Source organism: Crotalus tigris, unplaced genomic scaffold (genome assembly GCF_016545835.1).
Source record: "Crotalus tigris isolate CLP2741 ecotype Arizona unplaced genomic scaffold, ASM1654583v1 scf7180000024297.1652928, whole genome shotgun sequence".
Lineage (NCBI taxonomy): Eukaryota > Metazoa > Chordata > Lepidosauria > Squamata > Viperidae > Crotalus > Crotalus tigris.
Genome location: NW_024100470.1, coordinates 305001 through 330126, shown reverse-complemented (window position 1 = coordinate 330126; position 25126 = coordinate 305001). Strand labels below are relative to the sequence as shown.

Below are 25126 nucleotides of genomic sequence, written 5' to 3'. Positions count from 1 at the left end.
TCTCTCTCTCTCTCTCTCTCTCTATCTATCTATCTATCATCTATATCTATCTATCTATCTATCTGTGGAGATTCTCACTCAACCAGGTCCTGCTAGTCCCTATGCTTTTGCTTGTCATCCAAGAAGCTTCTTCAGTTCTGAATGAATGGTGGAGCATCGAAAGATTTATATTCCCTGCAGTCTCTGGTCATTAGCAGCAACTTCTAATCTTAACAACTAGACCAAACTACAGGTGCATTTCTTGTGATTTTTTGCTGTTCAAGTATTAACTCGGACTGAGACTGCTTATCTTTACCAGACTCAGACAAAATATGCTTATCAATATCAATGAATTTGACTACCATGTAGAAAGCATGTGGGTGCAAGAAATAAAACAAAGACCCCCCCACCCCCCACACCAACACACTTCATTCTTGTTTGATAAGACCTGTGGACTCCTTTGCTCAGAATTATCCTGAGAATAAATCAGAAAACTGGGCCAGGTGCAGAGAAGGTTAATCAGGAAATTCAGGGAACTTAGACAATAATTTTATCCAGGAAAAAAAAGCAAGGAATTGGGAATGCCTTTTTGGGATGGGGGGTGGGGAGAGAAGAGACTCCTATTCAAGGACAGTCAGTCCTTGATTTACGACTGCAATTGGGACCAGAATTTCCGTTCCTAAGCAAGGTGGGTGTTAAGTGAATTGTGCCTGACTTTACAACCTTTTTTGGGGGCAGGGTTGCTAAGCAAATCAATGCAGTTAGTAAGTGAATCTAGTTTCCCCCCCCCCCATTGATTCTGCTTGTTAGAAGCCAGCTGGGAGGGTCACAAGTGGCAATGACAGGCCCCAGAAAGCGGCAGCTGTCGTGCTGATTACCAGTCCTGGAATTTTGTTCATGTGACCGTGGGAATGTAGCGACTTTTGTGAGTTGGGTCCTAAGTCATTGTAACTTGGAACAGTTGCTAAACACAAGGTTGCAAGTCAAGGATTGCCTGCAACTGAAAGGCTGCCATCCAGAAGAAGGTCAGGACTGGCTGACCTTCCTTATTCAGCAGGCCACCGAACTGGCGCATTTAAATCCCAATAAGACCGATCGGAACTACAACAGTCACCCCGGCTCTCACCCGGATTTCCGAGCTGTAAAGAAGCCGCGGAAGGGGTGGGGTGTGTGTGTGTGTGTGGGGGAGGTTTCTCTTAAAGGCAGAGGCGACCAAGCACGGCGACTCCCGGGTCCAGCTGCCGAGTTGACGACAGCCCCAACCTGTGTCCCCTTCAAGGATCGGGCTCGATCCCGCTGTCCAGTTTTGTTCGAGGGTGGGGATTCCCCCTTACTTCGCGCGCGTGCGGCCAGCTCTCCGGCGCTTCCAAAGTTTTTCCAGGCGCGCATTGCTCCCCTCGTCTCCTCCCTGCCAGGCAGGCAGGCGAGCCTGGGGTGGGGCGGGGGGTGAGGTTGGGGAGGGTGGGGGGTGGCAAAGAAAGAGGCCAAGCGGGCGCCAGCGGCAAGAGGCCGCCAGAGGCCGCTGCCTCCCAGCTGCAGCGCCGGCGGAGCGCTCGGGGCGCCCTGCGAAGGGGCGGCAGGCGGGCGGGCGGGCAGGCGGGCAGGGCGCAGAAAGAGCGCGGCGCGGAGGAGGCGGTGCGTGAGGAGTTCCCCGCCTCTCTCTTCCCTTTTTGGACCCAGCCGGCGAGCCAGCAGCCAGACGGTCCGACGGCCAGCCGGTTGGTCTCTCGGCATCCCACCAGGGAGAGCAACCCGCCGTCCAGCATGCCGAGGGCCAGAGGCGCGGCGGTGAGCGGACACACTGCTTAGCGCGCTGTGGAACTATTGGCCCGGATTGGCGAAAGTCGCCCACCCCACTGGAAGTCCGGGAGCGGAGAAAAGCGGTAAGCGCGGGGCTTGTTCTCAGCAGGGGAAACCTTCCCGGAGGGGGCAGCGGGTTGTTCCTGGAGAGCGGGGAAGACCCAGGTAGCGGGCTTAGCCGTCGCGTTCTCCGATCGTCTCCCGGCCGGTTCAAAAGTTTGGCAAGTTAATGCCTCGTAATCTGGCCGCTTCTCTCCGAGGGAAACGCGCCACTGAATTTTCTGATTTGCCCAGAGGGAAAGAAGCCTCTAGGGCTGATTGAAGACCAGCGTTCAAGCGTGGGTAACCTGCGGGAAAAGGGAACACGGTCGATCTTTCTCCGCCAGATCTCCAAGCCCGACAAGAAATTTAGGGCTGGCAAGACGGCCAAGTTTGAATCGCTCGCCCGTCGGTCGAGCGGATTCTAAAGACGAAGCTACCTGCCACGAGAAGAGAGGGAAGGGGGGGGGATTTTAAATTTGTTTTTTAATCGACGACTTTTGGAAAAAAAAATGAATGATCCCTGACCTTTTCCTCGTAGGCTTTCTGGGCAGCCTCCACAAAAGAATGTTTAATTCATATATTGCTCCTTTTCTAAAGACTGTTATTCAGAATCTAGAATTCTGTCATAAGATCCAGGCTGGTTAAGGTTAGTCTCCTCCAAAATAATTTGCCATAAAAATCCAAATCACCATTTTGGGGTGAATGTGGATAGAGGAGAGCCTTTCCCTTCCGCACCGTAAGCCTATCGGAGTGCTCGAAGCATCGTGATGAAAGCAAACAAGAGTTCCGATTCTTTTTAATTTTCTTGAAGATGGAGCTACTGGGGAACAAGCCACTGACCTTTTGTTAAACCTGAGCAACAGGTTTAGAATCTCCTTCCCTCCCCCACCCCTTAATGATTTGAGCAGAAGTGTCTAATGAAAGAAACCCAGAACACTTTGGCCTAAGCCTTTTCATGCTTTCTTTTTAACCCTTCCTCCCCTCCCGTTTCCCCCCCCCCCCTCGAGCCGAGTTTTTAAAAAGGCTTGAAGGATCCAATTTGATTCCCTGCAAGATTGATGAGTAACTCCCGAAAAGACAGGGCTTCTAGCCGTATAAACACTGCAGGATCCAAAGAGGATTTGTCAACACTAAAAATAAACAGACCCACAAATGTCTTCAACAGGCACATGTCCAGTTTCAGCGATATTTCAAGAATGATGCGGGCAGAGTGAGTCGCTGGCACGTCTATTCTTTTATTTTTAAAACCCTGAGCGCTGTCCTTGGTGCTGACACCCTCTCGCCCGCTCTGTCTCTCCTAAAGGCAGCGCCCGGCTATGCGCGACCCCGTCCCAAACTGGCCTGGATGAAAGTGAAAGTACAGGCGAGAAGTGGGGGTTGGGGTGGCGTGGGAAGGAGGCGTAGGGGGGGGGGGATGAGAGAAGGCCAGTGTTTCTGAACACGTAAAAGATGATTCCGTGTTTTAGGCCTGGATAGAGATGGTGCTGCAGTCGAGAGCCAGCTTGTTGTAGTGGTGAGAAGGGCTGGCTTAGAAACCAGAAGGGTGTTAGTTCTAGTCCTGCCTTAGGGGGAAAAAGCCGGCTGGGGGACTTTAGACCAATCCCCAGGAGATGGTAAATTCTAGTCCTTCCTTAATCAGGACAGCCAACTGGGTGACTTTGGGCCAGTCGTTCTCTCTCAGCCTAACCCACCTCAAAGGGTTATTTTGGAGGAAACAGGAGAACGAAGGAGCATTAGGTATGTCCACCCCTTTGAATCATTTATACAGGGAGGATAAAAAGCATCCATTAAAAAAAAAAACCACCAAACACACATGTAAATAGCTGAAAGGTCAACCAGGTGTGGAGGAATAGGGTAGTAGAACAAAATGCATGCTCCTTGCTCCATGTTGCAAAACTAAGAAGTAATTTCTTAACCCCTGGGGAAGTTGAGGCAAGCAACTCTGGGCTGGAAGAGGAAAAAGCTCCGTCTGAAGGTCCTTTGCAGAGCAAAAGAGGAAAGGAAAGGCCTTGCTGGTGTGCATCACAGGTGCCAGGTTTATGTGGCATTTTCTAGGCCACATTCCATATTCGGTTAAGCCAGGACTGTTTGCGGAAGAGTCTCAAGAGTTGAAAAGAGCCTCCTAATGTGTAGGTTTTAAAGCCTCCATTTTGAGTCAAACCTCCCCAAAGTGTTTCCAAATGTCCACCCAATACACCATTTATTTTGCTGATCCACTCTGGATCCTGGCTGTACTTTTTGCAATCCTGAAAGACGACACTCATTATTTCTTGTTCTTTCCCCTTTTCTAACCCTGTTTGCATCCCACCCTGTTTATTTAGACAGCCAGTTTTTATTACACACTGAAATACTGGCCTGGGTAGGAGTTGAGGTATTTTTAGAGCTGCACATGAAAAGATTTCAGCATGAAGAGCCCGAATTGGTTTAACCTGGCAGGTCAGAGTTAATGGGAGGAATAATATTGACTCACATGGAACTAAATCTAAGAGATAATTACATGGACATTTTCATAAGGACCCTATTTTCTATCCCTCTCTCATTCTCCCCCCCTTTTTTTTTACATTTTGCAAATGCTTAGCAAACAGGATGCCTTTTATCTTGAGTAAAACATTTGGGGGTACCCAAGAAAGAATTAAAAACAAGAAGTACTGACCAAACTATTGATTGTGTTCCTTTATACATGTTTGCGGGTTTATTATGCTGTTTGGAATCACAAAGCTGGAAAGGAAACTAATTAGTGACATCCTTGGGATCAATAGCTTTTATCAGATTGACGAACGCTGTGTCAAGTTGTCACTTTACAAACTCCCACTACCTTTGAGTGTCCGATTGTTATCAAAATGCATACGCAAAAGGAACAGAGCAGGCATTGTGACCACATGACTCTGCCACCAGCATGTACCCCCCTTCCCAGGTCAATGTAATGATTAGTCGGCCAGACAGGAACATGAGATTAAATTCCCATGCAGGCTATTAACTTCACTGGGCCAATTATGCACGATTAATGTACTTCACAGGATGGTTGGGATGATAAAATGAGGACAGATGTGGGATACACTCTAGAAAAAAATAACTGTATACATTTATTAAATGTGCATGGAAGATGAGTAGTTATTGGCAACTAATTCTCTCCTTATTTTTCATCCCTGTTTCAGAAGAGTCCAACAGCAGTAAAAAAAAAAAAAAAGAATAAAGCATCTAACTTATGGTTTATTTGATTTAGCTGATCCTATCTTTCTTTCAGCTGCTCAAGATAGTATAAACGCAATAACTTTGCCTATTTTTATTTCTTGTTGAGGGGATAAGGAAAATTGATGTTGGCTCAAGATTGCCCTGAAAACTCCGAGACTGAGGTAGGAACCGAACCCAGATTTCCATAGAATTAGTACTGAGGGCTGCCTGTAGCAAGAAGCCTGCTTCTCCCTGTTTTTGGTACTATCAGTCGCTAATGGGGAGTATATAACCAGGCAGATTAGTAACAATCCTTCTAGGCTAATAGCTTTTTATGCACTTTGCAAAACTGAGAATATTTAAGTGATGGAGAAATTTAAATGACCTCATGATTGTTTAATGGTGGCTGGCACTCAGCCCCAACTATGGGTGATCCTTCTGGGTTTGCTTATACATTCCCAATACAGTTATTTATTTATTTCTTTAAGAGCTATGGTAAGTTCCCTACCCCCCCCCCCACACCTCTTTTCCTGTGATACAAAAGGAAAGAAGCGGTTTCTTCCTCACTTGATTACTGAATGTGTGAATTGACTTCTTGGGGGAAAGGATGCATTGTAATGGGTGAAGAAGGACCAATTTTCATGGGTAGGACTGCGTTTTGGGGTGCTCCTAAAATAAGAAATGCAAGTTTTTTTGTTGATATTGAAGATGTTGATTGATTGACCAGTAGGTCTATTAAACCTACTGTGAGCAATACAGTTACTCATATCTATGTGTATAGCAACCATTGTATTTGCTCATGATTTCTTGAAAGTTACATAACTGGCTATAAACTACACAGAATCTGCACATTCCGTATGTTTGAGGATGCCAACTGGATGCAGGATTTCAAGTGTGGTGTTTTTCTATCTTGGTAAGACCATACTTGGAATACTGAATCCAGTTCTAGACACCACCCAAAACCCCCCAACAATCTTGAGACTCTAGAAAGAGTGCAGAGAAGAGCAGCAAAGATGATTAGGGGGCTGGAGTCTAAAACATAATGAATGATTGCAGGAACTGGGTATGTCTAATCTAACAAAGAGAAGGAACAGGGGTGACTTGATGGCAGTAATCCAATGTTTGAGAGGCTGTCACAGAGAAGGGGGGGGGGCAACCTATTCTCCAAAGCCCTGAGAGCACGATAAGAAATAACAGATGGAAACTAATCAAGGAGAGAATCAACTTAGAAGTAAGGAGAACTTTCTGACAGTGGGAACAATTAATCAGTGGAACAGCTTCCTTCCAGAAGTTGTGGGTGATCCAATACTGGAGGTTTTCCAGAAGAGATTGGACAGCCATTTGTCCCAAATGGTAAAGGGAGTTGAACAGGATTTGAACTGGAAGACCTCCAAGGTCCTTTCCACCCTGTTATTTTGTTATTCTGTTAATTTTTCACAGCATCACAAATGATGACTTGATCTGTGGAGCACAACAGACTTTAATCTAGGGCAGTGGTTCTCAACCTGTGGATCGGGACCCCATTTGGGGTTGAATGACCATTTCACGGAGGTCACCAAACAATGCAGTCCACCATTTTTTCCCCCTTTTCCTTAGCTGTGCTACTCCCTTTTATTCTATTGGCTTTTGAAAGCCAATAGAATAGACTCTCTTGAATAGAGTCTAATTCTATTGGCTTTCAAAAGCCAATAGGAATTGTCCAGGCTGTCTCTGCCCTGCTGAGCCCGCCCAAAGTCCCATTCTGCAAACGGTGCTGCACCAATTGAGTAGTCCTCGACTTACGACCGGTTGAGTAGTCCTTGACTTACGACCAGTTGGGGGTCACGGCATTAAAAAGGTTGAGAACCACTGGTCTAGGGTCTTTAACAAAATGGTTTACACATCCCCCCAGCTTCAGAATGAAGGGAATACTGAAGAAGCAGCCCAGAATCTGTTGGTGAGATCAGATCAACAGCATTGTGCTGAAGAGATCAGCCTTGGTTGGGATCCTTCCAATAGAGCAGAAGTCAGCAAAGATGATGCTGGCTGGGGATTATGGTAATTGCTATCCCTCCAGATTCTCCTAATCTGGAGAATGCCAGCAAACTGAATAATATGATGCTGGGTCTGAACAGACTGAAGTTCAGGAACTAAGCTGGAGTCCTCCTGTTTTTGTTCTCCTGTGAATTTATTCATACATTTAAATAGGAGACTTTAACCCCTTGTCTGGTTTCCTCACGCAAATTACTTCCCATGCAAATGATTGTTCTTTATGACAATTTGCACAAGAAAATGGTTTCATAGCTTTAATCATTCTACTTGTCTGATAACTTTATCTTGCTTAAGTTCAGTTTTGGATGTAAAAGTGAATGGATCCTGTCTCCTGATCTGTGCACATGCTAAACATGATGTTTGCATTACCCAGAAATCAGTTTTCAGCTGCAAGTTATGTGTGTTTTTATAATTTAACATAATGTAATGTTGAGGAAGCCTCTGAATATTTCATGTCTTCATTATTCTTGTTAGCATTTTTAATTTTCTCATATCTACACAGTCTATCTCTCTCCAGGTCTGGCTTTGTGGTTTTAAAGCAAACTTTGACAGGACATGAACAAAAATTTTGATATGTGTATATGTTTAATGTGTTTAATATGTTTGCGTGTTCAGAATCCACTTAGGTACTGAATAAAGTATAAGAGATTCCAGTATGAACAATACTTGTGCAAAAAAGGGAATGAGGGCAACATTTATTGTAACATTTGCAAAACTTGATTTTTTTTGGCATCTTTTGCTTCATGCATGAATTATTTTTGTCTGTAATAAATCACATTTTGGGTTTTTCAACCCAGATAACTAATACTCCCTCAAATAGTATTGATGGTGGGGGGAGAGAGAGGAATGTATGTATATTTTAACAAACTGCATGGAATTAAAAAATGAAGGGATATATTGATTCATTTAGAACAGTGGTTCTCAACCTGTGGATCGGGATCCCATTTGGGGTCGAATGACCATTTCACGGGGGTCGCCAAACAACGCAGTCTGCCATTTTTTCCCCCTTTTCCTTAGCTGTGCTACTCTCTTTTATTCTATTGGCTTTTGAAAGCCAATAGAATAGACTCTCTTGAATAGAATCTAATTCTATTGGTTTTCAAAAGCCAATAGGAATTGTCCAGGCTGTCTCTGCCCTGCTGAGCCCGCCAAAAGTCCCATTCTGCAAATGGTGCTGCACCAGTTGAGTAGTCCTCGACTTACGACCGGTTGAGTAATCCTTGACTTACGACCGGTTGGGGGTCGCAGCATTAAAAAGGTTGAGAACCACTGATTTAGAACAAAGAGTGAAAAAAGTCCTGAAGGACTGATTTAGGAAGGAATTCAGGGGTGGAAAAGAATCTTTTTTTTTAAAAAAAAATAGCAGTAGTAAATAGAGAAATCTAAATATGTTTTGGTATTCCATCAGAATTTTTTTTGACTTATTTTGGTGCCTTGCTAGACTTTGTTTTTTGAGCAGCCGGATTTCAAAGCCAAATGGGGGAGACTGTGAAGTTTTATCAACCAGAGAGAACTGGGTTCAAGTCTGCATTCAGACTCAGTCAGAACTTGCTGGGTGCAACTGAACTCAATGATTAGCGTCATCCAATTTCCCTGGCAGTGCTGTGATAAAGGCTGGTTGAACAGAGAGTGAAAAGTAAATGTTGTGAAAAGTAAATGTCAGGTTATAATTCTGAATATCTGTACTTCCTTATAATATAGTTTCATATGACAGGACCCCAACTGAACCCCAATTTCCATTGCTAACCAAGGCAGTTGTTGTGTTCCATTTTATGACCTTTTTGCCAGTTGTTCAGTGAAATCACTGCAAGTTGTTAAGTGAAACATGCAATCATTCAGTGAATCGGGCTTCCCCCATTGACTTTGCTTGTCAGAAACTGGCTGAGGAGGTGATTACATGACTCGGGGTCACTGCGACTGTCATAAATGCCTGTCAGTCACCAAGCATGTGCTGAATTTTGATCATGTGACCATAGAGATGCTGTAAGTTTGAAAACCGGTCTTAAATCAGTGCTGTGATAACTTCAAATGTTCACGAAAGGGATGGTTCTGTTATTCTCAACTACTACATGGCTTCATTTTTAAGTGAAGAACTTGTGACCATTGAGACAGGCCCATCAGATCTAGGCTGGTAGATACCCAAGTGTCTTCTTCTGGGTCCAATCCAAGGTGCTGCTTATCACCCTTATACATGGCTTTGGCCCAGATTATTTCAAGGATTGCCTCTCCCCCATTACATCCACCCAACCCACGAGGATGGGAAGGCTTGTTACCAGTCCTATCGACTGATGGGACTCCAAATAGGGGTCTTTTCAGCGGTGGTCCCTTCTTTATGGAATATCATTCCCCCTGAGCTATAGTTGGCTTCCAACCTGTTGCTTTTCCAAAAGGCCCTAAAACTGTGTTTTTTTCAGCAGTCCTAGGAACCACAAATGAAGTTGATCAAGTGGTTGATTTGTTTACGTGGTTGCCGCACTGGGGCATGGGCTGAGGTTTCTATGGTAGGTTTTTAAAAGTTGTAAGCTGCCCAGAGTTTGTGAGTTGGGCAGCCCTATAATTTTTAAAAATAAATAAGTAAAATAAATAAAGTGACCACTAGAGGGCAAGAAAGAATATGAGTTTCCTGTATCTCCATGCTGCTCTCTAGTGGCTAATTGAGTATCTACAGCCTAGATTTGGTAGACTTGAACTGAACTTTTCCGGGGTTTCATAATAAAGCATTGTAATTCCATATTTTGCACTCTTGTTTGCAATAGCTCATGGGGAAGAAAATGCTACTAAAATACCATCAAATTCAGAAGAATACATCCCATATTATCTGGTTAGGTAGGCTAGACTGAGAGGTAATGACTCAGCCAAAACCATGTTAGCTTCGTATCTCCGTCAGGCTTTGATTCTGGCCACAGTGGGTGACTGAAGGAAACTTCTTTTCTGGGAATAAACCTAGGTTTGTTATCATGAAATGGCTGGATTAACACATACCTTAAAATATGTGTGTGTTAGAAGCCATAATTGGCTGAATGCACACTGCATTCTGGAACAGGTGTCTTCTACTGGGGCATCTTCCAAAAAATGTTGAAAAATGTTGATTCTAGAAAAAATTCAGAGAAGAGCAACAAAGATGATTAGGGCACTGGAGGCTAAAATATATGAAGACAGTTGCAGATATGCCTAGTCCAAGAATAGGCCACCTTGGCTCTTTCATGACTCATGTACTTCAACTCCCAGAATTCCTGAGCCAGCATGGCTCAGCTTGGAAACTCTCCCTCTCCCCTCAGCATGGCTGGCTCAGGAATTCTGGGAGTTGAAGTCCACCAGTCATAAAAGAGCCAAGGTTGTCTACCCCCTGATGTAGTTTAATGAAGAGAAGGATGAGGGGGACATGAAAGCAGTCTTCCAAAATCTAAAGGATTGCCACAAAGAAGAAGGGGTTGACCTATTCTCCAAAACATCCAAAGGCAGGACAAGAAGTAATGGATGAAAACCTATCAAAAAGAGAAGCAACATAGAACAAAGGAGAAATTTCTTGACAATGAAAACAATTAATAATAGAATTATCTCCAGAAGTTATAGATTGCTCCATCACTGGAAGTTTTCAAAAAGAAACTGGACAGCCATTAGTTTAGAATGGTATGGATTCTCTTGCTTGAGCAAAGGGTTGGACTAGAATATCTCCAAGGTCCCTTCCAACCTTGTTATTCTGTATGGAGTTCATTTCCCAGAATTCTTTAACCAGCATGTTCACTGGTAAGAATTCTGGGACTTGAAGTAAAAACATCTGGAACGCTCCAAAGTTGAGATCATGAACCATCATGAACCAAAATTAAACATTTCAGCAGTTGAGTTTCACACAACTAACCAACCCACATTATGATATACACGAAGGTATAAAAGTACTCCGGATCAGAACTGGATTACTTTCCTCCTTCTTGTCCATGTGCCTTGCACAATCTATCGCCAACTGATAGATCCCAAATTGAATATAGTTTTCCACTCTGTTCTTTCATTCCCTGGAGAAATTTTCTGGAGAAAACCAGCTGGAGTTACTGACAGGTGAGAAACATTAATTTTCATGATGGACCCTGGAACCTGCAGGGCAGTGTGGGTGTGGAGAAGAGGGTGCTAGAATAGATAACAACCATTGAAATGTCACTTTGAAATAGCGAAAGTCCTGATTTTGCCCCAACTTTGCCACTGGCCATGTATGTATATGATATGTTTTAAAACCAAACTTATTCAGAGGCCACTGTCTTTCTCTTTACTGGTTCTTATCTTGTTGAGTGACAATTTTTAAACAGAATAGAAATCAGGTATTGTTGAATTTCCTGCTGTTATTAGACGAATCTTATTTTGATTCCGTCAAAGGAACTAATTGTGCTGAGGATAAGAATATAGTTCCCTATCCAAAGATGGGCCAGAATCAGTGGCTTTTAAGAATTTTCTGTTGAGGTTTAATTGAAAAAAATTCCCATGGAATTGAAATTAGAAGAATAAAATCAGGGATTTCAGAATAACAGAATAATAGAGCTGGAAGGGACCTTGGAGGTCATCTAGTCCAACCCCCTGCTCAGGCAGGAAACTCTATACCATTTCAGACAAATGGCTGTCCAGTCTCTTCTTAAAAACTTCCAGTGTTGGAGCATTCACCGCTTCTGGAGGCAGGTTGTTCCACTGGTTAATTGTTCTAACTGTCAGGAAGTTTCTCCTTAGTTCTAGGTTGCTTCTTTCTTTGATTAGTTTCCATCCGTTGCTTCTTGTCCTGCCTTCAGGCACCTTGGAAAATAGCTTGACTCCCTTTTCTTTGTATTCATGAGGGAAATAAAATAGTTAACAGTTGTGATTGTATTTAAAAGTATTTATTTAATTGTTATTTAATTAATTATTTAATGTGCTGCAGAATAGTTGTAAAAAGAGGGTGGGGTTTTCAACACATACTTGTGGGCTCTGTCTTGATATTTTTTTTACTTCTTCTGTGTATGGTCCTGACCAGCAGGATGGACAAAAGAGTAATCCATATGCGCACACAAAGATACAAGCCATCTTCCTTAGGGTTAAGGGGGAAATCCCTGAAAAAATAATATAGTTACTATAGAGTTTTGTGATGTAGTAGAGCAGTGGTTCTCAACCTGTGGGTCGGGACCCCATTTGGGGTCGAATGACCATTTCACGGGGGTCGCAAACAACGCAGTCCGCCATTTTTTCCCCCTTTTCCTTAGCTGTGCTACTCCCTTTTATTCTATTGGCTTTTGAAAGCCAATAGAATAGACTCTTTTGAATAGAGTCTAATTCTATTGGCTTTCAAAAGCCAATAGGAATTGTCCAGCCTGTCTCTGCCCTGCTGAGCCCGCCAAAAGTCCCATTCTGCAAACCAGTCGAGTAGTCCTCGACTTACGACTGGTTGAGTAGTCCTCGACTTACGACCGGTTGGGGGTCGCGGCATTAAAAAGGTTGAGAACCACTGTAGTAGAGTAACGGTTGACTTTTGCAGAAAACAGGGACCAAGGAAGGAAGGGAATGAGGAGTTTGGAACTTATCTAATAGCTTATTGGCTGAACTCATGTATTACTTAACTGTAGTTTAACCTTGGTTTATTGACTCTGCCACAATCAATCAAATTCAGTTGTCAAGCAGGGAGGCTAGTCTAGGGTTACAATGCAACTAAACTGAAACCAAACCACAGAAGGCATTTTATGTCCACTAGGCCTATATCCCTCAATATAAAAAGAAAACTTTGCCCGAGAATATAAGGACTGTTAAAGTTGAACAGCCAGATCTGGATTGAAAAAATCTTGATGACTACTAGATGGCAGCTAAAGAATTTATTGTATCTCTCAGCTGGCCTCTAGTGAGCTTTGGATTTTTGCAGCCCTTTGTTTTTTATTTTTATTTTATTATTGATCATCGCACAGTCAGCCAGATGTTCAGACTGGATTTGGCATTTTGTCTACCGATCGAGTCCTTACCCAGGACTTGGGATAGGCAGATGTGGAGGTATGATGGTATTACAGATATCGTCGCAGGATGGAAGCAGTTCCTAGTCAGGCTGCCTTTTGCAATTGACTAATAGCGAATTTGTCAATGGTCAATTGCATTTTTAAATTTTTAAATTTTTTAATTATTTTTTATTTTTATTTTATTATTATTATTATACCATTTTATCATTTTTATCATTATTTGTATTATTATATTATTATTTTATTATTATTATTATTAAATGGAATTCAAGGGAGATTGGACTTTTACATTATTATTTTATTTTATATTTTATTTTATTATTATTATTAAATGGAATTCAAGGGAGATTGGACTTTTATATTATTATTATTTTATTTTATTTTATTGTTTTATATTTTTATGTTTTATTATTTTAATTTAATTTAATTTAATTTTTATTTTACTTTATTTTATTATTTTATTTTACTTTACTTTATTATTTTATTATTTAAATTTTTTAAATTTTATTTGTTGGCCAGTTCTCTGTTCAGGCCAACTCAAGCAGCTTACTATCTCATAATCTTACCTCACATCCCACAGACGCCAAGAAGAATTTTCTAGACTCTTCACAAACAGGAGATGGACTTGTTCACATCTTTGGGGGACATATCTGGGCTTCTGTAGTAGGCAGTCTCACAAAATGGCTGAGGTGATGGATATGGTCTGTGATAAAACCCATTATGTCCAGAAGTATGGTGACCTTGCTCCCGAGCACCATTTTAACCTTTTGGGGTGAAGAGTAACCTTCTTGGCATCTGAACTGCGTGTGTTGGGGGGGGGTTGTGGAATCACTTCTGAACACCAAAGTTGCCTATTATCACATTCTTTTTACTCCCTAAAAACAAAACAAAATAAAAAATAAGAGATTGGACACCCACTTATTGGGAATGGTATAATGCAGTGGTTCTCCACCTATGGTCCGTGGACCCCTGGGGCGTGTGCAGTGTTGTCATGGGGGTCTGCGAAGGCTTGAAGAAATGTTATGATTTAAATCTTAAGCCTTGGGGGTCTGGGGCCACAAAAGGTATTTAAAAGAGGTCTGTGGTGAAAAAAAGGTTGAGGACCACTGATGTAGTGTCTCTTGCTCAATCAGTGGATTGGACTAGAACAGTGATTCTCAACCTGTGGGTCGGGACCCCATTTGGGGTCGAATGACCATTTCACGGGGGTCACCAAACAAGGCTGTCCGCCATTTTTTCTCCCTTTTCTTTGGCCACGCCCCTGGCACCCGGTGATGTATAAGTGGTTGGGGGTCACCACAACATGGGGAACTGTATTATGGGGTCGCGGCATTAGAAAGGTTGAGAACCACTGGACTAGAAGATCTTTTAGGGCCTGGCTGAGGAATTCTGGGAGTTGAAATCCACAAGTTATAAAAGGGCCAAGTTTGAAGACCCCTGTTTTAGGGTCTCTCCCAATGCCGTTAATCTGCATCCCGTATCTTGAATACTTCTGGGGCCTTTCTTATTAACTTTCACCTTTAGTAACATTGAGAAGCCATTATATAAATCGACCTAACAAACTTACTAAACATAAAAGAAGTTCCAGGGATTGTCTTTTGCAGCTTGACTTTAGCAAATGCCATTTTTTTTTTTTTTTTGTTAACCTTCTCCAAACAAAGCAATCCATGGCCGTTGCTCAAGAGTCTTTATACGGTCAGCTGCTTACAGGAAATTATGGCCTGCCCTACACCTGTGACACCCGTCAGAAAGTGCTTGGCTCCCCATGGACACTTTATATTGGAACTAATTTTTGAAGCATGGAGCCATCCCAGCCATGGATTACCAGAGATGTTGGAATTTCTCAATCACATCTCTTCCATTCTTTTTGCAGTTGCTTTCCAGAAACTATTGCTCAGCTGTCGTGTTTCCCGGAGGGACGACTATTTTCTGTTCTAGGTGTTTGCTTCCTAGACTAAATCACTTATTTTTTTTTCTAAGTTTCCTTTTAATCTGTTTAAACTGCCCAGAATGTTGTTCTCTCCCGTTTTGCCCTGCCTTATTTCTGCCGCCACATGAGCCAAGAAAGTGTAAGAAAATACAGGTAGTCCTCAACTTATGAGCACAATTGAGCCCCAACTTTCTGTTGCTAAGCGAGGCAGTGGTTAAATGAGCTTTGCCCCATTTTACGACCTTTCTTGTTAAGTGAATCTCTGCTAAGTTAATTTAGTGCAGGGGTGGGCCACCTTGGCTCTTTTATGAGTCGTGGACTTCAACTCCCAGAATTCCTGAGCCAGCCATGCTGAGGGGAAAGGGAGAGGTTTCCAAGCTGAGCCCTGCTGGCTCAGGAATTCTGGGAGTTGAAGTCCACGACTCATAAAAGAGCCAAGGTGGCCTATCCCTGATTTAGTGACACAGTTATTGTGAATGTGGCTTTCTTCTTGACTTTGTTTGTCAGAATGTCACAAAAGGGGGTCCCACAACCCAAGGAATGTGACCATCATAAAAATGAGCCAGTTGTCTGAATTCTTATCACATGACCGTGGGGAAGCTTGCAACGGTCATTAAGTGTGAAAAACAGTCCTAAGTCACTTTTTTCAGTGCTGTTGTAACTTTGAACCAAGTGAACCGTTGTAAGTCAAGGACTGCCTGTAATGTCTTTTGAGTGCAAGCCAGGGAGTGTGTGTGTGTGTAGCCTGCCGCTGTGGCTCATAGAATATCTGGGTCTAACTTTCAGTTTGGTTTGGAAAATGGAGCTGAACCAATTTGGGGGGAAAAGGTGTGTTTGGACCTCTGAAAAGAAATGACAATCTGGATTCAGAACCAGCTGGGGAAAAAAAAAACTTAAATTCAATGCACAATGCTTTGAAATGCATCTCTAAATAGTTTTATTGTGTGTACCCCAACACTTCTGTGTTTGCAGCATTGGCTTCAATGTGTGTGGGGGCGTGTGTGCTTGTGTATGAGCAAAACTTTGGGTAGTTGGGGATGTTTTCCACTTGCTGAGCTGCATTTCCGTGGAGCATATGGAGCTTGGCTCACTTGCATGAATTACATTTATTGCTCTGGGAACATCTGCTGCCTTCTCCCCGTGGTGTGGAGTGGGTGGAATTGCCATCTAAGAAGAAGAGAGTGCCAAAACAGAAGGATTCTTGTCACACAACCCCTGGACAACACTGTCCGGAAAATACTTGGCTGCTGGATGGTAAGTACACTGCAAATAAATAAATAACCATTTGGGATCGTGCCTTTTGGGCAAAAAAAAGGGTTGCTGGCAAATGGAGAAGTGGGAAAAGTGGTTTTGATCTGTTGTTGCTGAGCGATGTTTTAGGAAAAAAACCCGAGAGAAGCATAAAATTAGAAGTCCACTAATTGCAGTCTGAAGGGGCTCAGCACTGGGACCCCATCATGATTTGAATACCACTCAATGGTCATTGCGATCTTGATGGCTACAGTGTATTATCACAGCTAAGGCACTGAAGCTCTGGGGTGGTTTGGTGTTGAACTAGCATTATAAAAAACTGACTTAAAGGTCTCTTTGATGGATTGGCTGGATGTATCTGTTAGATTTCTCCTCCAGAACTAAAGGCAGAGTATACTGTACAGCACTCCCTAAAGGCAGAGATGTCTGTCTGTCTGTCTGTCTGTCTGTCTGTCTGTCTGTCTGTCTGTCTGTCTGTCTGTCTGTCTGTCTATCTATCTATCTATCTATCTATCTATCTATCTATCTATCTATCTATCTATCTATCTATCATAATCTTATGTAAAATGTTTATATCTGCCCATTAAGTAACTCTGGGCGGTTCAAATTCAAGTTTCTATAAATTAAATTTATTGAAGTATTTTTTAATATATATACATGCTTCCAGCTCTATTCTATTCTATTCTATTCTATTCTATTCTATTCTATTCTATTCTATTCTATTCTATTCTATTCTATTCTATTTCCTATTCTATTCTATTCTATTCTGTTCTGTTCTGTTCTGTTCTATTTCCTATTCTATTCCTATTTCTTATTCTATTCTATTCTATTCTATTTTATTCTATTCTATTTCCTATTCTATTCTATTTCCTATTCTATTCTATTCCTATTTCTTATTCTATTCTATTCTATTCTATTCTATTCTATTCTATTCTATTCTATTCTATTCTATTCTATTCTATTTCCTATTCTATTCTATTCTATTTCCTATTCTATTTCCTATTCTATTCTATTCTATTCTATTCTATTTCCTATTCTATTCCTATTTCTTATTCTATTCTATTCTATTCTATTTCCTATTCTATTTCCTATTCTATTCTATTTCCTATTCTATTCCTATTTCTTATTCTATTCTATTTCCTATTCTATTCTATTCCTATTTCTTATTCTATTCTATTCTATTCTATTCCATTCCATATTTTCTATTCTATTCTATTCTATTTCCTATTCTATTCTATTCTATTCTATTCTATTCTATTCTATTCTATTCTATTCTATTCTATTCTATTCTAGTTAAAAGTTGAAACAATGTATGAAACCATTCCGAAACTATAAAACTAAATAGAGAGTTAGTTTGGTCTAATGATTAAGGCACCCGGCTAGGAACTGGGAGACGCTGAGTTCTCCTTCCCTCCTTGGGCATGAAGCCAGCTGGATGACTTTGGGTGCATCCCCAGGAGACTGGGAGTTCTAGTCTCATCTTAAGTAAGCCAGCCAGCTGGGTGACCTTGGGTCAATCGCTCTCTTTCTCAGCCCAACCCACCTCACTGGATTGTTGTTTTGGAAAGAAAGAAAAAAAACAGGAGGAAGGAGTACTAGATGTGTTCGTAGACTTGAGTCGTTTATTAAAAATAATTGAAGGCAGGATATAAATAATGAATAAATAACCCTTCTGCCAGCCCTTATATTCTTTGGGAAAATTGGAGCACTATTTTTTTGAGTAGCCCCATTTGGAAGAGGCTGACTGAACAGGCTTGCTCAAGTGTAACTATGGCGCTGAGCATCAACTTAATTGAAAGTAAAACCCAGGATAGGCTTTCATTTTTTTGTTGTTGTTGTTGTGCAAAAAAAACCAAACCCCTTTTTCTGCTTTTGCCTAATCAGTCCTAGTAACCGCCATTAAGGGGCCCTGAAAGAATGCATAAATCAGACGGATCTCTTCAGGTGCGTTATTCGTCATTGGAAAATGCCGACATGGCTCATTGGCTGACAACATTTGGAATTAAGAGCAAGCCTTGCATCGTTGGGAGCTGTTATTGCAGCTCCTCGAAATCTGCCTGCGGGAGAAAAATTTGCAAAGTCCAAGCAGCTCTTTCTGGGTAGACAAGAGTAATGCCAGGTCAGGAGAAAAGGGATAAAGAGGGTTGTGTTGTTGTTGTTGGTTTTTTTTTTGGGGGGGGGGGGGAAGGCTAGAAACCATATCTGAACTTTATTTATCTTTATTAGGAATTTTCATATAACAAAACGACAAGAAAAAAAGGGAAAAGAAAACCAGAAAAGGGCAAGAAAAAGGAAAGTCAAGAAATATATATATATATGGGCTTCTCACCTTTTATTCATCCGTTGCATTCTTATATTTTCCCTTCTCTTTCTTAAATATTTTACACAGCCCGTCTCCTCGTTTAGTTTTCTTAATTTTCAAGTCCATAAAACATCAGGTCCCTTCTTTCAGCAAAAAGCCCATAAAAGTTTTTAGATTTATTTATTTTTAATAAAAGTACTTATTGTTTTGTCCGGAACCAAACACATTGGTTTTGCCAATTCAGCCCATTCTGACATTTTCACAGAATCTCCTTCCATAGTGGGAATTTCATTGTTCTTCCATTGTGCATACAATGATCTTGTTGCAGTTACAGGACTTTTATGAATTTGATGTTGAAAGAAGAAATGACTGAATTGATTGGTTTTTTTTTAATTTGGGGATTAAAAAGAGTTAAAGAGGCGGGGGAAAGAATAAGATGACAACTACCTGATAGAAGAAGAATCTTTCCTTTCCTTTCCTTTCCTTTCCTTTCCTTTCCCTTTCCTCTCCTCTCCTCTCCTTTTTCCTTCCCTTCCCTTCCTCTCCCCTCCCCTCTCCCTCTCCCCTTCCCCCTCTCTTCTCTCCCTCCCTCCCTCCCTCCTTCCTTCCTTCCTTCCTTTCTTTCTTTCTCCTTCCTTCCTTCCTTCCTCTTCCTTCCTTCCTTCCTTCCCCCTCCCCCCCTCCTCTCCTTCTTCTTCCTTCTTTCTTTCTTTCTTTTTTCTTTCTTTCTTTCTTTCTTTCTTTCTTTCTTTCCCTGTTCCTTTCCTTCCTTTACCTTCCTATTCTCCCCTCCCTCCCTCCCTCCCTCCTTTCTTTCTTTCTTTCTTTCTTTCTTTCTTTCTTTCTTTCTTTCTTTCTTTCTCTCTCTCTCTCTCTCTCTTTCTCCTATCTTTTCCCATCTCCCTCCTCCCTCCCCTCCCTTCCTCTCCCCTCCTCTTCCCTTCCTTTCTTCTCCCTTTTTCTTTTAGTCCCTTTCTTTTTCTTTCTTTTCTCACTTCTTTCTTTTATTATTTTATACTTCTATTGCATTCAAAAATTCTAGTTATGAACCAATGAATAATAAAGGGGGAGGCTGCCCCTTCTACAGAAAGAGTCCTACCCTTTTTCATTGCCCTTTCAGAAGAACAGATCCTTAAAGACCAAAAGGAATTTTATAAAAAAGAAGGTCATTGTAAACATCTGGATTTTCTGCAACCGTCTGACAGGCCATTTATTTTTCTGAAGTATGTTTATCCTGATTTTCAGCCAACTGCCACGCCCCCCCCCCCCCCACTGATAAAGGCCTTCTGAAAGAATTCATGGAAAAGACGAAAACCACAGGGAGGGAATCAGCAAACTTAGACACAAGACTGGAAGTTAAATCACAGCTATCACAATGACACTCTAAGTGAGAATGAATTCATTTTAAGGGAGAGAATGAATTCTGCAGAGATGTTCTTCCAATAGTGCTCATGGCAAAACCTTATTTTCCTTCAATCTGCTGCAACTCGCTGGAGGATCGTTGTAGACTTGTAGAGGAATATCACTTAAGAAGCTTTCCCCCACCTCCAAAAAACAAAAAGTTATTTGGTACCATCTCAAATCACTACAAAAATAAAAACCTCAATGACCCAGTCTTCCAAACAATCATTGACCTTCATGTCAAGATGAATTCCCTTCCATGGATTAATGCACAAAAATTGCTTTTCAAAGGTTTGGTCTTTATGACCTTCATGTAGAACTTGATGTGGCATCAAGGTGACCTTAAATGGTGGTTGTTTTTATAGTGAAAGAGGTAGTGGTTGGATTCACACAATACCCTGAACTCTAAACCTGGATCAAATCCTTTCTTACCGCCTTTAGACCAGTGGACACGACAATAAAAACAGTTGTTAATAAAACCAAAAGGTAGATTAAAAATATAATACAATTACAGATAGCCCTCTCCTTATGACCACAGTTGAGCCCAAAATTCCTGTTGCTAAGCAAGACAGTCGTTAAGTGAGTTTTGCCCCAGTTTACGACCTTTCTTGCCACAGTTGTTAAGTGAATCACTGCAATTGTTCAGTTAGTAACATGGCTGTTAAGTGAATTTCCCGCAGGACTACCTTCCCCGGCTGATTAAACTGATTGTGAATCTTGTACAATGTCCAGTTTGATTCTTGCTGAAGCTGAGTGATTGGTGAAGCTTTCAAGACTTCTCTCCTTGCATTTTTTTTTCCTTTTATTCTTTTATCCTCAGACTTTCCCTGGTAGCAGATGAATGAACCAGACAGATATCTATGTACTTCTGGGAGCAAATATTTGCAATGGGAACCATAGATACTTATGTTGTCTCCCATCTGATCTTCTCATCCCAGGAGCTGGATATTAGTGATAAGTTCAATAATTATATATATATATTTTGGGAGGGGGGAGACACATGGTAAATGGATGGGAAATGGAGACACATGGTAACTTGGATGTGGAGCTGGGACAGAAGTAAGTTTCTTTTCACATAAAGGTGAGAATGGGAAGATCCAACAGAGAATTTTAGCATTTGTTTGGAGTTGAAATGAACACTACAGAATCCTGCTGGAGCTGATTAAAACTAATCAATGGTAGCTAACTTGTTACCATTACTGACCAGCTCTTAGCTTTGTTGTTGTTAATTGCCGACCCATTGCGATCCCATGGACAACGTTCCTCCAGGCCTTCCCATCTTCTGGAGTCCATTTAAGCTCACACCTACTGCTTCAGTGACTCCATCCAGCCACCTCATTCTCTGTCGTCCACTTCTTCTCTTCCCCTCCATCTTTCCCAGTCTTAGGCTCTTCTCCAGTGAGTCCTTCCTTCTTATGAGGTGGCCAAAGGACTTGAGTTTCAACTTCAGGATCTGGCCTTCTAAAAAGCAGTCGGGGTTGATCTCTTCTAGGACTGACTGATTAGATTGCCTTGCAGTCCAGGGGACTCGCAGGAGTCTTCTCCAGCACCATAATTCAAAGGCCTCCATTCTTTTGCACTCAGCCTTTCTTATGGTCCACCTTTCACAGCCATCCATTGCAACTGGGAAAACCATAGCCTTGACTATACGCACTTTTGTTGGCAGGGTGATGTCTCTGCTTTTCAGTATGCTGTCTAGATTTGCCATAGCTTTCCTCCCCAGGAGCAAGCGTCTTTTAATTTCTTGGCTGCAGTCCCCATCTGCGGTGATCTTGCTCTTAGCTTAATCCAGTACAAGTAGTCCTTGACTTACAACTATAACTGAGTCCAAAATTTCTGTTGTTAAGCAAGACAGTTATTAATTGAGTTGCACCCCATTTTATGACTTTTTTTTGCTACAGTTCTTTAGCAAATCACCGCCTTTCTTAAGCGAATCTTAAACAATTCAGCCTCCCCCCATTGACTTTGCTTTTTGGAAGCCAGCTGGGAAGGTTAGAAAGAGTGACCACATGACCCCGGGATGTTACAACCGTTGTAAATACATGCCAGTTGCCCAATGCCCGAATTTTGATCACGTGACCATTGAGATGCTGCAATGGTCCTAAGTGTGAAAACTAGTCGAAAGTCACTTTTTCAGTGATGTTATAATTACAAAAGGTCATTAAATGGATGGTTGTAAGACGAAGACTAGCTGCATTAGCTACCATTTTCCATAATGAGCCTCAAACCCGTGATGCAAACAGCTTCCATGTTTGATTCAGCAGGATGCCCCTTTGACTGGCAGGAACTTTATTTCAAAGCAACATCTTTTTCAATGGTGAAAAAAGCAAGGTTCTACATTTAGGCAAGAAAAACCAAATGCACAAGTACAGCATAGGTGGCACCATGCTCAATAGTAGTAACTATTGAGTTCTAGTAGACAATCACCTAAATATGATCCAGCAGTGTGCTGCAGCTGCCAAAAAGGCCAACACAATGCTAGGCTGCATTAACAGAGGGATAGAATCAAGATCACGTGAAGTATTAATACCACTCTACAATGCCTTGGTAAGGCCACACTTGGAATACTGCATCCAGTTTTGGTCACCACGATGTAAAAAAGATGTTGAGACTCTAGAAAGAGTACAAAAAAGAGCAACAAAGATGATTAGGGGACTGGAGGCTAAAACATATAAGGAACGGTTGCTAGAATTGGGTATGTCTAGTTTAACGAAGAGAAGGACAAGGGGGGACATGATAGCAGTATTCCAATATCTCAGGGGCTGCCATAAAGAAGAGGGAATTAAGCTATTTTCCAAAGCACCTGAAGGCAGGACAAGAAGCAACGGGTGGAAACTAATCAAGGAGAGAAGCAACCTAGAACTAAGGAGAAACTTCCTGACAGTGAGAACAATTAACCAGTGGAACAGCCTGCCTCCAGAAGCAGTAAATGCTCCAACACTGGAAGTTTTTAAGAAGAGACTGGACAGCCATTTGTCCGAAATGGTGTAGGGTTTCCTGCCTGAGCAGGGGGTTGGACTAGATGACCTCCAAGGTCCCTTCCAACTTTACTACTATTATTATCTCTGTGAATTAGGATTCTTTATTGGCCAAGTGTGGTTGGACACAACAGGAGTTTGTCTTCTTGTATGAGCTCTCAGTGTACATACAAGAAATAAGTGATAAATCATGATCACAGTCATTGTAAAAATGCATTCATCATCAGTCATAAGGTACAATCCTCAGTGATGGTCAGAGGATACTAAAATAAGCAATCAACATAAATCATACTAGGATACTAAATAAAACAATATAAGTGGTAAGATACAAGCAACAAAGTTATAGCCATAAAAAAATTAGGAGATAGGTAATAGGAAAGACGAGAAGGATGATAGTAATGCAGCCTTACTAAGTAGTTTGACAGCATGGTGGGAATTAGTTGGTACAGATAGTCCTCGATTTACAATCATAGTTGAGCCTAAATTTCCATTGCTAAGTGAGACAGTTGTTAAGTGAATTTTGCCCCATTTTATGACCTTTCTTGCCAAAGTTGTTAAGTGAATCTAGTTTCCCCATTGACTTTGCTGGTCAGAAGTTTGCAAAAGGGGATCACACGACCCCGGGACATGGCCATCGTCATAAATACGAGTCATTTGTCAAGCATCTGAATTCTGATCATGTGACTTTGGGGATGCTGCAACGGTTGTAATTGTGAAAAACAGTCATAGGTCAGGGTTTCTGAGTGCTTTTGTAACTTAGATTGGTCACTAAATAAACTGCTGTAAGTTGAGGATTACCTGTACTTTGAAGGATAGCTGGGCAGATCAGAGATACGATCCAATTCCCAAAGTCTGGTCTGCCTGCCCTCTTCCACCCATTCTGGGCTACCATGCCTATCGTCCACGGACTGCAGGCGCCAACTCTCAGTCCAGGATGGAGAGTTTTGGAGATGGGAGCTTCTGAGTAAAAGATTGCCAATAGCACAGTTGTTGTTGTTGTTGTTGTTGTTGTTGTTGTTGTTCTTCTTCTTCTTCTTCTTCTTCTTCTTCTTCTTCTTCTTCTTCTTCTTCTTCTTCTTCTTCTTCTTCTTCTTCTTCTTCTTCTTCTTCTTCTTCTTCTTCTTCTTCTTCTTCTCCTCTCCCTCCTCCTCTTCATGCTCACCTTTCCTTCCCTTCTCCTTCCCTCCCCCTTCCTCCTTCCCTCCATCCTCCTCCTCCTCCTCATGCTTACCATTCTCCTTCCTCCTTCTTCTTTCTTCTTCTCCTCCTCCTCCTCCTCTTTCATGCTCACTTTTCCTCCCCCTTCTCCTTAGCCCCTTCCTCCCCTCTTCCTCCTCATCCTCATGCTCCCGTTCTCCTTCTCCTCCTCCTTCTTCTTCTCCTTCTCTCTCCTCCGCCTCCTCTTCTTTCATGCTCCCTTCCCTCCCCTTCTCCTTCCCCCTTCCCCCCTCCTCTCTGCTCACCGTTTCTTCTCCTTCTCCTTCTCTTCTCCTTCTTCTCCTTCTCCTTCGCCTTCTCCTTCTTCTTCTTCTTCTTCTCCTCCTCCTCCTCCTCCTCCTCCTCCTCCTCCTCCTCCTCCTCCTCCTCTTCATGCTCACCTTTCCCTTCCCCTTCTCCTTCCCCCTTCTCCTTCCCTCCTCCTCCTCCTCCTCATGCTTACCATTCTCCTTCTCCTTCTTCTTCTTCTTCTCCTCCTCCTCCTCCTCCTCTTCATGCTCACTTTCCCCTTCTCCTTACCCCTTCCCCTCTTCCTCCTCCTCCTCATGCTCACCGTTCTCCTTCTCCTCCTCCTTCTTCTTCTCCTTCTCCTCCTCCTCCTCCTCTTCTTCATGCTCACCTTTCCCTTCCCCTTCTCCTTCCCCCTCCCTTCCCTCCTCCTCAAAAATGCTCACTGGTTCTCCTTCTCCTTCTCCTTCTCCTTCTTCTTCTTCTCCTCCTCCCTCCTTCCTCCCTCCTCCTCCTCCTCCTCTCTCTCTTCATGCTCACCCTTTCTCCCTTCCCCTTCTCCTTCCCCCTTCTCCTTCCTTCCTCCTCTCATCCTCATGCTTACCATTCCCTTCTCCTTCTTCTTCTTCTTCTCCTCCTACTCCTCCTCTCGTCATGCTCACTTTCCCCCCTCTCCGTAACCCTTCCCCTCTTCCCTCCTCCTCCTCATGCTCACCGTTCTCCTTCTCCTCCTCCTTCCTTCTTCTCCTTCTCCTCCTCCTCCTCCTCTTCTTCATGCGCACACCTTTCCCTTCCCCTTCTCCTTCCCCTTCCCCTTCCCTCCTCCTCATGCTCACCATTC

The 25126-nt window shown here is 42.4% G+C and overlaps 1 protein-coding gene across 6 annotated transcripts in view; it reads left to right on the top strand.

Annotated features, from left to right (window-relative positions):
• Nucleotides 1–1609: 1609 nt before the first annotated feature.
• The window catches only part of LOC120299446 (sodium channel protein type 5 subunit alpha-like), a 289877-nt gene continuing 266360 nt past the window's right edge, over nucleotides 1610–25126 (top strand). For 2 of the 6 annotated variants that reach the window (XM_039324295.1, XM_039324294.1), the window contains exon 1: nucleotides 1610–1862. Coding sequence is in view for 4 of the 6 variants with exons in the window: in XM_039324300.1 (XP_039180234.1) it covers nucleotides 5136–5174 (39 nt within the window). In the remaining 2 variants the exon portion in view is untranslated. Of the gene's footprint in view, nucleotides 1863–3298; nucleotides 5175–25126 lie in introns of those variants that run through there. The other 4 variants (XM_039324297.1, XM_039324293.1, XM_039324300.1 and 1 more) reach the window with 3 other exon arrangements.